Raw genomic sequence first — 14,625 nt, 5'->3', positions numbered from 1 at the left:
AGTAGGGAAAGGGTTGGCTAGCAGAGGGGTAAAACTTAATATTCTCACTCCAGTGAGTGCAACAGAAGGGCAAACGTTGGATAGCGGAGGGGTAAAAATGACTATTCCCACTCCAGTGCGTGCAGCAGTAGGGAAAGTGTTGGATTGCGGGGAGGTAAAAATGACTATTCCCACTCCAGTGGGTCCAACAGTAGGGAAAGTGTTGGATAGCGGATGGGTAAAAATTACTATTCTCTTTCCAGTGAGTGCAACAGTAGGGAAAGTGATGGATAGCGGAGGGATAAAAAACTACTATTCCCACTCCACGTTGTGCAACAGTAGGGAAAGTGTTGGAGAGCGGAGGGGTTCAATTAATATTTCAACAGGAGTCAGTTCAAAATTTAAAAAAAAACAAATTAACAACAACAACACAAAAGATAAACATATATTAACGTTTTAAATATTACAAAAGATAGAACCAGATTAAAATGTTAAAAAGATCTAACAAATACCTAGAAAGATTATTTTAAAATATTCAAAAATAATTTAAAAACAAAACGAAACTTTTCTATTAAAAAATAGAAACGTTTTTTAAACAAAAACATTATTTATTACATAAATGTAATATTTTCTATTTCCTACCCCATAACACCACACAATTTACAACCCACATTTACATTTTTTTTAAATGCACCGCCATAATAAATTATATACTAAACAAATATTATTAATTTAAAAAATGTAAAACAAATAAAAATATATTTACTCCCGAAACTTTACCCCTATAAAAACAAAACACACACACAAAATAACAATATCAATTGATAAATTAATATTAATAATCCATTACCATTTATTAACTTTATTTCGGCCACTAGGGCCATAAAATTATCAACTAATTATTAATTAAACATAAATTACTTTCCACCATCTACCCAAATAAACACCACAGCCCACACCTAAAAATCATTACACCATTTCCATAACTAATTTGACATTAATAAATTAATGTTAATTAACAACTTATTAATTAATTTATAAGAATTTACATCCCACCCTTTACCACTATAAACCTCCTTTTCTTGCTGTTCATCTGGACAAGGCTGTCCTTCAAACTCGACCTTCTTTTCTTCCCAAAGTGGTTACCTCTTTCCACGTAGGGCAGACCATCACTTTGCCCACCTTCTTCCTGCCCTGCGCCCTTCTAAGGAGGAAGAGAGACTGTACCGTCTGGATCCAAAACTGGATCGTACAAACCAATTGCGGGTGGATGATCAACTCTTTGTTGGCTATGTGGGCACCGAGAAAGGTCGGGCCATGCAAAAACAGATCACCACTTGATGGGTCATTCTTTGCATTAAAATATGAAATTCCTTGGCATAAAAGGAGCCTCCAGTAGGACTGTGCGCCCACTCCACCAGGGCGATGGTAGCCACTGCTACTTTGGGACATGGAGTCCCCCTCGGTGAAATCTGCCAGGCAGCCACGTGGGCATCCCTGCACACTTTCACAAAATACTACTGCCTGGACAGCCAAGTCCGGAGAGATGGCTTCTTTGGCCATTCAGTTCTTCAGGACTTTCTAATGTGAACTTGGTTCGCAGACCCACCTCCGGGGTTGGTATTGCTGGGGATTCTATTCTAAGGTAAGGAGTATATAACTAATAGTCTCTTTCAGATGAACAAGTTACTTACCTTCAGTAACGATATTTCTGTAAGAAACATATATTAGTTATAGATTCCTTACCGCCCCACCCATCCTCCCCGTTCTGTGAACTGACTTCTAGTGTAAGGGACTCCCTTTCAGGGGCCTAGTTTTGTGCACCAGTGGTCAGTGTCTTGCATGCTCTGCACTTCTGGCGTGTAATATCGTGTAAAGAACTGACATCAGTGCGCAGGGGCTGTGTCAAAGTAGATACCACAACGTCATCCAGGTGATCACAGGGCCGACGAAGGACACGGAGTCGACCAATGCCACCTATCAACACGCAAGAGTACTGCTACGAAAACATTTCTCCGGATCCAGTCTGACGCCTGGGTGTAATTCTAAGATAAGGAACCAGGGCCGGACTGGGAACCGAAATCGGCCCTGGCAAAGTGCTCAGCCGGCCCCCCCTCTACCCTGGGGATGCGACCGCACTCTTTGCCAGGGCCGGTTTTCGTCCGATTTTGTTACAGGGCCGTTTTTGCAGCTATGCTGCAAAAAACGGCCCTGTAACAAAAACGGCCCCCTGCGGCCCAAAACAGGCCCCCACCCATGCGGCCGACCGGGGGATTGCCCGGTGCCTGCAACGGCCAGTCCGGGCCTGTAAGGAACCTATAACTAATATATATCGCTTACAGATATATCGTTACCAAATGTAAGTAACTTGTTCGTTTTGTATCAATGAATAGTGTCCTGTATGACGGGGTCATGGGAATGACCAAACATTTGGTAATCTTGACATATATAAAGTCTAACAGTTGTTCTGAATTGACTCATGTCTACCAGTTTGTGATTTTCCAAACCAAGAGGAAAGAAAGAATGATCAATGTGGTTTTTAGCTGAATTCTTCCTCGCGAATACCTGTCACACTCCCCCCCCATCTCTCTCTCTCTGCCATAGCTACTTGCTGGCATGAGTCATGGTTGTAGGCTTATCCTGAGGGGATCCGAATCAGTAACAGGATATCAGGATCATGAAGCCAAGGAGTAGGTGTTATTAGTTTATAAACGATGCGAGTCATCTGAGCTTGAAACCCCAGATGAACAATCCCATCACCAGACTTGTTGGTGTCACATTTATTATTCAGCTGTGTAATAACCTGAACTATTTTAGTCTCTCTAATACCAATATTGTCTGAGTACCCGCTTACCTAGAGTTGTCAGCCATGTGCCACAGATGAAGATTTCTTTACAGGTGTTATCAGGGCAAATGGTGTAGACTGCATATCACTTTCACATACAGTTTGAAATCCTGAACAAGTCATTAAATTGTTTAATGACCATCAACTTGCAAGCATTATGATGTATTCAGAAAGGAGATGGATACTTCAAGATAGATTATTCATGTTACTTTATTAAGTTAAGATGTTAAGATATAAAGATAACCCCATCAGGAGCAGCTATCCTGCTGCTCAGCCCTCACCCAACTGACATTCACAAACCACTAACATTCCACCCATCCAACATTCCACCTCACATGCATCCTAGCTGAGCAGCAGGAAGACTCAAGATACAACACATTACATCAGAGACACCTTTTCCATTTGGTCACCCACTCAGAAGACATTGTTTTGGGTGCTTCTGTGCAGACAAGTTTGTAACGGTAGTCCTACTTGACCCATTATCAAGAAGAGATCACTTGGTGATCCCCTCTTTGGTTATGATAGCTCAGGAAGGACCTTAGTTGTCATGTCCCTCTCAACCGATGAGCACTTGTCACAGGAATTCAATGACATGGTCAATTTGCACGTTCTCCCAAACCTGATTCGTTAGATGGGAATCTCCAGTGAGCTCTCTAAAATGTATGTCTATTTCTGCAACCATGGCGTGTGATAAAGTGGGCTCGCTAGTGAACTCTCAATGACCCAAAATGAACAAGCATGACAAATGATATTGGCTCAGCTATAAAATTCGAGATGGCTTCCATATCTCAAAAGCAGAAATAGCAACTCAAAGTTATCAATGGATTCCAAAACTCGAGATCAATAACATCATCCTTATTACAGAGAGTTTGAAACAAGGACCCACCATTAAGATCTACCCTATATATGTGTGAAGGAACGAGGGGAATCCTGAAACACTAAACCCGGTGTTTGAGTTATTTCCCCCGTTATGCTCTGACGACTGTAATGAGGATATACTTCATAGGCAGCAATATGGCAATGGAGGATCAACCCAGCAAGTTCTCTGATTAGCTCATTGGGACATTTTCCCTAGCTTATGTCTTGACCCTGAACTGCTGATTCAAGACTAACCGTGCATTGCACACACTATTCTTTATGGACGTTGTCACCTTCTCGCTTGTGCACGTTTTTGAGCAGTTTCATGCACACTGTGACTTGAGGAAAATTCTCTTGGGCTCCATATATGATTGATTGATGATCCTGTGTTTACAATGAGATTGAAACATTGTCAACTTGAATGCTGCCCCATTCCATTGTATATTATAATTCATGGGCTGTGCTGTTCTTTACTGGTTTGATACGCACTTAGATCACCTTTATTGCACAGGTGTATCACACTTCAAAGAGCACAAAGCACTTTTGTCACTAGCACCTACTCCTTCGTTTATTACATTTTTGGTTATTGCTCTTCTCCATTTTATTTGTACATTCAATTACCATTTGGCTTTGATTATAGTTTGCTTGAATTACTTCATTAGGGATTATTGTTCTTGCAACTACTAGCAAGGAGCAAGACACTTTTTGTTTTTTCAGTTTTTGTACTCTGTCTACTTAGGATGCAACAAATGGGACATCCCAGAAAACATAAGAGTGCTGAAAGTTGACAAAACTCCTAATTCAGCAGAGGGTCATTTGTGTTAATTTCTCAAGGATTTCCAAAAGAAACTAATTGTTGAAATATAAAGGCAGTGACTAAAAATGGGACAACGTTGCGCACAGCATGCCAGTCCACAAAAACTATATACTATGATATCTTTTGGACTTTTCTGGTTACAGACATTTATAGTGTTTGTCGTTTGTTCAAAAGCCCATAATATCCCAAGTCAACTGTAGATTTGTGGTTTAGAAAGTTTTTTCACTGTCTACTGACCGTACAGCACTTGATTAATGCATAGAAATTCATTGTTACTATTTCTCAGGGAAGTCCATTATCATTAATACATATGTAACCTTTATTCCTGATCATATGCCCCTAATAGTTTCTATTTTCATTGCACTGTTCATGTCCTCATTCATGGCAGATAGTACTGATGACCATGCTTGGAATACTTTTTTCTCCTTGACTGATTTGGTATGACCGACAATGTTCTTCCAAGTACGTCGAGTGGATCCTCCATTTAAATGTGGCAGTAAAGGAAATGGGTGTAGTGTTCAGTCTACTGTTTGTTTTCTAATATGCTGCAAAGTGTTGGGAAGTAGAGGGCCCTGCTTTCATGGCCAGTCCCTCTTCTTGGTGGTGCCACTGCCTATTGTCACATCAACATGGGGAAGGCTTCATACATAACAGCATACACTGGTTTTTAATCTTTTCTCTTAACTGTAAGAGTTACTTATAATATGATACATTTTTCAATAATACATGTTACAATGGAAGTTGAGTGTTTGAAATTTATACAATTAAAATGATTTCATCATCATCTAATTAGTTATTTTTTTAAAGATTTCAGATGCCATTGAACACCTTCAAGAGGCTTTAAAATTCTGCAATGATGATCTAAATTCTCTTCATCTACTGGCTCTTTTATTTTCTGCCCAAAAGGACTATGGACATGCCCTGGAGGTCATTAACATGGCTGTCTCAGAATACCCAGAGAACTTTAGGTATGTAAAATGAGAGCATTACCATGCCTGCTATATTTGAATCATTGGTGCCTAACGATTAAGCACACCTTTGGGTACTGCAGTGCTGAGGTGTGGTAAATGTAAATGTCCAGTATTTGTAAAGCGCGAGCAATTACCCGAAGGTGTCAAGGCGCCAGGGGCCATCGGGAAGATTACGCAAGATATTGCCCTGAGTCACGTGGTGCTGGGCTGATCTGCCACCTGCACCAGGGATCGAACAGTGAGCCTCTGGGTTCCGGAGTCAGTCGCCCTGGCCGCTGCACCACACCTCTAATCTCTGGTAGTAGCTCCTTGCAATGACTTTGTGTTTAGAGGGAAGGGTAATGTTAGAGGTAGTCTAGAGTAACTATTATTGTTCTTGTTAACCTTTCGTAAAAACAAGCACGAACCACTTAAGCCTACTTTATGCAACAACATAGATGAGGCTCCCCATTGATGAACGAGTGACAATTAATGCTATCACAACATCACTATTGTTTACTAATGTCCAATAACAATATAAAAATGACATTAATTGAGCACAACTGCAACCTAATTGATGTGTTTATTACCCTTGTCTCCTACCACATTAGACAATACTACCTCCACATATGTGTTTATTTCCAGAATGGAGAAGAGCACTTGGAGTGAAAGAGAAATGTAATAAATGTAAAACATTTAACTCAGTTCTTTCTGAAGTGTTTATAACCACCCAACATATTTGCAGGTACAACTAATCATCCCACATGTCTCAGGGCACCCCTGTGGAGTCTACATTTCCTAGTAGGTGACTCAAGGCTCATAATGCAAAATGCAGTACATACTGCCTGCTTCAAGCACTTAGGTCAGCCTTCAAGGCGAGTTGTGCGCAGCACTGGACCCAGCTTTGCTTTCAGATGGGTTACACGTACCAGTGGCCCTCCTATACAAAACACATTTATATGAGTTGTAACAATTCCCACTCCCTGCTAATCAGCCTTCCTCCTGACCTCATTCTCTACCCAATCTCTCAAAGTAATTGTACATAGTCACCCAACAATTATTATGTACTTAGCCTGTCTGGGCTCGTTCTTACACAAATGCAACGCATATGGAAAACCAGATCCGGAGGTCGAGCCTTCTTCTACATTATTCCTAAAGAGTAGAATGACCTCCCACTGTACATGACAGCCTCCTCAACAGTTCTTGAATTCTGCAAAAAGCTGAAGGCCTGGTTTTTTGAGAAGTCCCAGTAGGCCATAGGTATGGCTAGACTCACACCTGCTCAGTGGATATCCGCCGGGTGACAGTGTGCTCTACACATCTGCATAACATCGCTTTGATTGCAGCATGCAACCACATCTGGGGGATATTTCCATTACTTGGTGAAGCATTCTACCATCATGCAAGTCCATGACATATTACAAGCAAAAATGCAATAAAGAACACATTTATGCTTGTTAAGTGGAAAATGTATCAATTGGTCCATTCCTGGTTGAAATTTATTGGCAGATGTGCATCTCTGATGTTATTCCTTCTCAATGGAAAAAAGTCTCAGAAAATCCTCGCCTGACCATTTGGAACCAGCCAATTATCGACCTATAGCCGGTCCGCCTCTCTCAGCTAAGATCATTGACAAGATCCTGGATTCTCAGTTAGTGGAACGTATTCAAAACAATGATCTTTTGGACTCCACCCAATTTAGTTTCCAGTCAGCGCACAGCCCTGAAATTGCTCTTATCAAGGCCACCGAAGAAATCAGGGCAATGCTCGACCAAGGTAGCAGGGCTCCCCTGATTTTGCTTGACCTCTCGGTGGCCTTTGATACGGTTTATCATGGACTCCTCCTTGATCATATGGACACACTTGGAGTGTCTGGATCTGCCTGGAAGCTGCCTAAATCTTTTCTTACTGATCAAGAGCAACTGGTGAATCTTGGAGACTTTTCCTCACACTCTTTTTCTATTCTGTGCGGGGTCCCACAGGGGTCCTCGCTCAGCCCAACGCTCTTTAATCTCCACATCTCTCCTCTGGCAGACATGATTCATTCCCCCTCCTTCTAGTCCCCAGACTGGTGGCTGTTCGAATTTGGTCCCCTTCCATTGTCGGCAAAATCAGTTCGAAATCTTGGAGTTATTCTCAATACTGACTTGTCGCATTATAATCAGGTCAACACATTCCTAATAAGGTACAGACCATGCAGAATGCAGCCGCCAGGGTTCTCTGCAAACTTCGTAAATATCACTTTGTCTCCTCTGCTATTCATCAGCTTCACTGGCTCACTGTCCGAGCTAGAATCATCTTCAAATCACTCTGGATAGTCTACAAAGCCCTGCACGGTCAGGGCCCTGCATTTCTGAGGTCGGCCTTCTCTTTCTACCTTCCATCTAGGTCTCTACGTTCTGCCTCATATGAACTTTTGCCGGTCCCTTGATTCACACAAGTGGAATGGGGCAGTCGTTGTTTCATCCTGGGTGCGTTTAAGGCCTGGGACACTCTCTCTTTTTCCATTAAATCCTTGCCCAATCTTCCGGCTTTCAGAAAGGTGCTAAAAACTTGGCTTTTTATCTTTCACTAAAGTCAAGTTATCTGCTATAGCCATCACTCCAGTTTGCTCACTTAGCTAGCGCCAAGACACCTTATTGGTATTCAATCGCTTTGTAATTACTGGACATTTACATTACATAACATAAAAAGATAAATAAGACAAGGGCAACCAAAAAAAGGATATTGTATTCTTCTGAAACATCTGTTCGGCTACAAGTTCAGTAACTAAAGCAGAGGTTAATTGGGAACAGGTGTAATTCATTCCAAAAAGAAGGCGGCCCTTACACTTTAAAACAAACTCCCACTTACTCTGAGACTGAGCCTCTCTGACCAGGCCATTTTATTGATAGTTATGTTTGCATCATCATGCACCAAACTGTGCAGGTGAAATTCTTGGCATTGGTAGTATTATGGGACACTGATTATGCACAAACACTGATCCATGCAGAGGGTACCATGATACTCCAATGTGAATCCTGGCAGCCAGAATATTGCACCAACAACGCAAAGAGATAGATCTAAAGGTAGCTCCTGACTCACTCGGATTTTAGATTTTAATTTGCGCCGCATTGTTCAGAATTGAAATTTGTTTTTAAAAGAAAGCAACTTGCACAACCTGCCTACCTGCCCTTGGTGTCCCTCTGGTCCGTCACGGTGTGTGCCGATTGCACGGAGGGGCTCAATCACCAACTAGACTCACTTCCGGTCTCAGACACCGGTTAGCGCTCCACACACACTGCTGACAGCGGTCCCGCCCACTCAGGGATGAAAGAGAGTGCGCCGAGCGGACGCACGCAGCGGCGCGCCGGCGGCGCCCGTCCGCACCCGACCATCGCCATTTGCTACTCCCCCTGTTCGTTTCCAACTATATCGCCCGCATGTCAGCCTTAAGATATACCCGATCGGAGATTCTCGCATTAAACACGTCCTCTCACAACAAAGTCAGACAAAATCAGAATCAGCCCCCTCTGTCCCATCTCAAACAACTCTTTTGCCTGTATGGCAATGCCCGCTCTCTCCCCAAACATTCCCTTGAAATATGGGCACTATTAGGCCAAGAAAAACCCGATCTCTTTTTCATCACGGAAACATGGCTCCAAGAAATATCCACCCCTGACATAGCCGTAGCACTCCCCATCGGTTATAACATCTTGAGATTGGATAGGACTGGCAAAAGGGGTGGGGGCACAGCAATAATCTACAAATCCTTGATGAAAATTCATATGATCGATACACACACAGCAAGCTGGGGCGAACTTCTCATTTTCTCTCTCGACTTAAACAATAAAGATTCATGGAAAGGAGCTCTTGTTTATAGACCCCTGGAAACAAAACTAACTTCGCCTCGCAGCTGTTGGATATCTTAGCTCTCCATGTCTTAGCTTGCAAAAATTTCCTCCTAATGGGGGACTTCAATCATCATGTCGAACAGCGACACGACCCTCACACCATCAAGCTGATTACTAGTATTAATTCATTAGGCCTGACCCTATTAGAAACCAGTCCCACATATATCGCAGGACACACCTTAGATATCGTATGTACAAACTTCCAGGGAATTCAGATAGTTGAGCTTTTATCCAGTTATATGGTCAGACCTTTCCATAATTAAGTTTAATATCGCTGTGAACCTCATACCATCAGACCATCGAAAGGAAGTGAAAATGAGCCGCTCCTGGAACAAAATCACCCTGGATTCATTTACTAGTCTTTTCACCTCTCCTCAAATGACCCAACTCACTGGCTCTAACAAGGCGGCTACTGACCTCGACTTGGCAATCACCACAGCCCTAGACTCCATAGCCCACATGCCACAAGAACAGCTGAGCGACAATGGCGTAAAACTAAAAAATGATCGGATAAACAACAGTATAAAGCTCTTCACAAAGACTATATGAACCAAATACCATCAGCACAGAAAATCTACCTTGCAACCAGAATTAATCAAGCTGGGAACTCACATAAAGAGCTTTACTCTATAGTAAAAGAATTCTCAAACCCTCCATCATGTCATCCCCCAATCACAGAGTCCCAAGAGTGGGTAAATACCCTCTCCACCTACTTTAAGGACAAAATAAATGATATACACAAATTATTTTCCAAATTGACTCCATCCGCCTCCGACAAAAGGTCATTCAACCTATTTTACAAAGAACAATCTCTACCGCATAATGTCCTACAAGAATTCAGTTTATTTTCAGAGGAAGAAGTAGGTGCCACAATGAGGAAAACCAAATCAGGGTCCCCAGCTGATCCAGCATCTGCCCAGATCCTGACCAAAATCTCCCCGGCCATGATCACTGAGTTAACTGCAACTCTGAATCTCTCACTAGCCCAATCTACTTTCCCCTCGATATGGAAAGAGGCTATAATCAGGCCGATTTAAAAAAAGAACAATGCCGACCCAATACAACCCTCAACTTACCGCCCTATTTCCCTCCTTCCCCTCTTTGGGAAAATTATGGAGTCGCTAATAAACAAACAATTAATCAAACACCTGGAAGACAATAAGCTGCTGGACACATCCCAGTCTGGCTTCAGAGCTTTTCATAGTACCGAGACTGCCCTACTCGAGGTAGTGGACAACATCCGTTTGTCCATGGACGCATAACAATCAGCCATCCTGATCCTACTCGATCTGTCTGCAGCCTTCGACACCATCTCACATAGTATTCTTTTAAAGCGCCTAGCTGAGATTGGTTTCGAGGGCTCTGCCCTACTTTGGATCCAGAGCTATCTAACCGGTAGGTTATCAAGGGTCAAAATTGGACCTTTTTCCTCAGCTAGTGTAGAAAATGATAAAGGTGTCCCTCAGGGATTAATACTTACTCCCACCCTTTTTAATATATATCTATCCCCACTAGCTAAGGTAATCAGAGCCTATGGCTTTGATACTGTGTCTTATGCCGATGACACTCAGATTTTAATCACCTTAGGTCCCAACCCCTCGGACACGAAACTTAGATTCTAACAGTGCATGATTTCTATAAAAGAGTGGATGACTAACAACTACCTGATGCTAAACGCCGGAAAAACCGAAATTATGCTATTTAGAAATGCGCATAAATACTGGACAAACGAATGGTGGCCACCTGCACTTGGTCTCTGCCCTGCCCCTAAAAACTCAGTCAGGAATTTGGGAGTTACCATCGACGACAAACTATCCATGTCCTCCCATGTAAACAAAGTAGTGCATGCTAGCGTAGGACTAATGCGCAGCCTCAGAAAGATCTTTAAGTGGATACCGCTATCATCCCGTAAACCCCTTGTGCAGGGTCTAATTATAAGCCATCTGGACTACGGAAATGCACTACTAGCGGATGTCAATGAAAGCTCCTTAACCAAACTTCAAACCCTCCAAAATACAGCAGCCAGACTGGTCCTGGACCTTCCACTCCGCACTCCTTCGGCCCCATGTCTGAAGAAATTGCACTGGCTCCCCGTAAGAAAACGAATTAAATTCAAAATCTGCTGTCTGGTCCATAAATCTATAAACGGCCAGGGACCAAAGTACCTGGAAAGAAAACTTCAGGGGTATCGCCCAGTTAGAACCCTCCGATCCTCAGACAAACACTTTCTAATATTCCCAAAAGTACGTACGGCTAGAAATGAGGACAGAAGCTTTTCCAAAATAGGACCCACTATCTGGAACACCTTACCATTATCAATCAGAAATGATCCAAACCACAAAACATTCCGCAAGAATCTGAAAACATGGCTCTTTTAGATCTTGTGCTACCTTTTCACCCTATTTCTTCCTGATGTTCTGCAAGCGCTATGAGACCTATCGGTGATTTATGCGATATACAAACTCAAATACAAATACAAATATCAGGCCTTATAATACAAACGAAGAATGGACCCTCACTGCACACACTACTCCTGTGTCATCTAAATATAGGTGATTCTGAGCTAAGAGATGTGGACCATGAATATCCATTATTTTCTTGGGAACCGAAAACCTTCTAAATACTTTACATGGTTATAATTAAACTGACAAACTAAATTGTACCTCTATACTCCTTTCTTAGAGATGAAATTGAAAGAAAAAATAAAAACGGTAGTTTGGGCCACTGTTAGACCTAGTCACTTTGCCTTTGCTAACCAGTGCTAAAGTGCTTGTGCTCTCTCCCTTAAACATGGGGAAATTGGCTTTCAGCTGATTGGCACATTTAATTAACCTGCAAATCTCTAGTAAAATGGTACCAAGTGTACCCGGGGCCTGTAACTTAAATGCTACTAGTGGGCCTGCAACACTGATTGTGACACACCTTAAAGTAGCCTTAAAAACATGCTTCAGCCCTGCCACTGCAGCCTGTAGTGCAGTTTTAAAATGCCATTTTGACCTGGTAAAACAAACCTTTGACCAGGCCTATACCTTCCTTTTTAATACTTATAAGTCACCTCTAAGGTAGGCACTAAACAGCCGATAGGGCAAAGTGAATTGCATTTAAAAAGTAGGGCATGTGTTTTAAATTTCTATATGTCCTTGTAGTAAAAAAGCTCCTAAATTACTTTTCTCTACTGCAAAGCCCATCTCTCCCACTGGATAACATTAGATTGAAACATTTTGATGTGGAGGAAGTAGGAATGTCATGTTTGCACTCAAATGAATTGTAATTCAAAACCCTTTTTAATGGCAAAGTAGAATTTAAATGACAATTCTAAAAATGCAATTTTTAGAAGGTTGGCATTTTCTTGTCCTAGCCATTTGATGTCGGCAGCCTGTGTCCTGGATCACATAATTGGCTCTAGGTGGCAGTTGGCCTTGGTGTATTCCTGTATTGGTGAGACAAAGGGGGGCTATGTGTTGGCAGGCTGACTGAGCCTTCCTGCCAGGATGGTTGGGGTAGAGTTATTTCTTGTCCCAATTACATTTCACAAAGGCTACCTCCACACACACACACCAAGGAACCTGACACCAGCGAAGCAATGCTGCGCAGGCCTTGCACCAAGGACATAAGGTACAATACTCAGCAGACCAAACTTGGTTCGGTGCCAGGCCTGCATTCCATTAAGGTCGACCTGAACTTGTGACTTGTCCCTTTCCAGCATAACTAGATAACCTAAATAGCACTTTCTGCTTCTTGGCATTATTTTTACTTAACCCTTTAATATTCAATATCTTCAGTTCTACTGATTGGATTTTTGTCCTGGCATCATTTTACATATTAAAATGTATTCGTCCATTTTCAATGTTCAGGTGCCATAGTAACAGCCAATATTTAAATTTCATGTTTTCTCCATCAGTGCTGAAATCAGTAATATCTTGAGGGTTGTCTGCCTTTACTAAAAACAAAAAACAAAGTTGATGGACAGAATGTAGAACAATGTCATACATTCACCCCAGTACAAGGATCTGGGCCTAAATCCATCGTTTTTTTGCACTCCACACCACCCTGGGTTAGACACTGGCTATATGCAAATCAGCTCTGACCCTGTGCCTCATGCATCCAAGGACCGGTTTCTGGCTATCAGCCTTCATCAGCCTGGATAGCTTGACTCCAGTGGTGTGGAGAGCCTGGGACTCACGTCTGAGCATACCCAGCCCACTCGGGGTGAAAATTGCAAAAAACAAAGTTGATGGACAGAATGTAGAACAATGTCATACATTCACCCCAGTACAAGGATCTGGGCCTAAATCCATCGTTTTTATGCACTCCACACCACCCTGGGTTAGACACTGGCTATATGCAAATCAGCTCTGACCCTGTGCCTCATGGGAACAGTCCAGTCCGAACTACCAAGCCATGTCTTTCCCAGACCGGAATCAAGCATCCAAGGACCGGTTTCTGGCTATCAGCCTTCCTCAGCCTGGATAGCTTGACTCCAGTGGTGTGGAGAGCCTGGGACTCACGTCTGAGCATACCCAGCCCACTCGGGGTGAAAATTGCAAAAAACAAAGTTGATGGACAGAATGTAGAACAATGTCATACATTCACCCCAGTACAAGGATTGATCCACATTCTGTCCATCACTGTTGTGTTTGCAATTACCGCTCTAAGTGTACTGGGGATGCTCAGACGTGAGTCCCAGGCACTCCACACCACTGGAGTCAAGCTAGCCGGGCTGATGAGAGGTGTTACCTCGAAACCGGGCCGGTCCTCGGATGCTTTTTTCCGTTCTGGGAAGGACATGGCTTTTGTAGTTCGGACTGGACTGCTCCCATGGGGCACAGGGTCAGCGCTGATTTGCATATCGCCATTGTCTAACCCAGGGTGGTGTGGAGTGGAAAAACAATGGATTTGGGCCCAGATCTTTTGACTGGGGTGAATGTGTGACATTGATCCACATTCTGTCCATCACTGTTGTGTTTGCAATTACCTTTACTAAAAACAGTCAGACCGGCGTCTGTAAAAAGTTGTAATTTATTTAAATGTATGAAGTGCTTAATTTGAGCTGGTGGTTTCCTGTGCTTGGCACTGGCACTTTAACTGTCAACACGGGCACTTGTGACTTTCTGCCAGAAGTGCCACTGCTGCCTAATCTGATAGAGACATCTAGCTGTAGATTCTTTAACTTAGAATATCCCCCCGGGCGTCAGACTGGATCCGGAGAATTTTTCTCTCAGCAGTGGTCTGCGCGCCGGGGGACGGCGCTGCATGGCTCCGCCCTGATGTCGTCCACGGACA

The 14,625-nt window shown here is 42.8% G+C and overlaps 1 protein-coding gene across 1 annotated transcript in view; it reads left to right on the top strand.

Moving 5' to 3' along the window:
* TTC7A (tetratricopeptide repeat domain 7A) overlaps positions 1-14,625 on the top strand; it is a 1,530,821-nt gene that overhangs the window by 853,162 nt on the left and 663,034 nt on the right. The window contains exon 15 of the mRNA XM_078649658.1: positions 5,307-5,467. Coding sequence (XP_078505784.1) covers positions 5,307-5,467 — 161 coding nt within the window. The remainder of the gene's footprint in view (positions 1-5,306; positions 5,468-14,625) is intronic.

Source organism: Lissotriton helveticus, chromosome 6 (genome assembly GCF_964261635.1).
Source record: "Lissotriton helveticus chromosome 6, aLisHel1.1, whole genome shotgun sequence".
Lineage (NCBI taxonomy): Eukaryota > Metazoa > Chordata > Amphibia > Caudata > Salamandridae > Lissotriton > Lissotriton helveticus.
The sequence above is the reverse complement of the archived record's forward strand: the minus strand, read 5'-3'. Positions and strand labels throughout refer to the sequence as shown.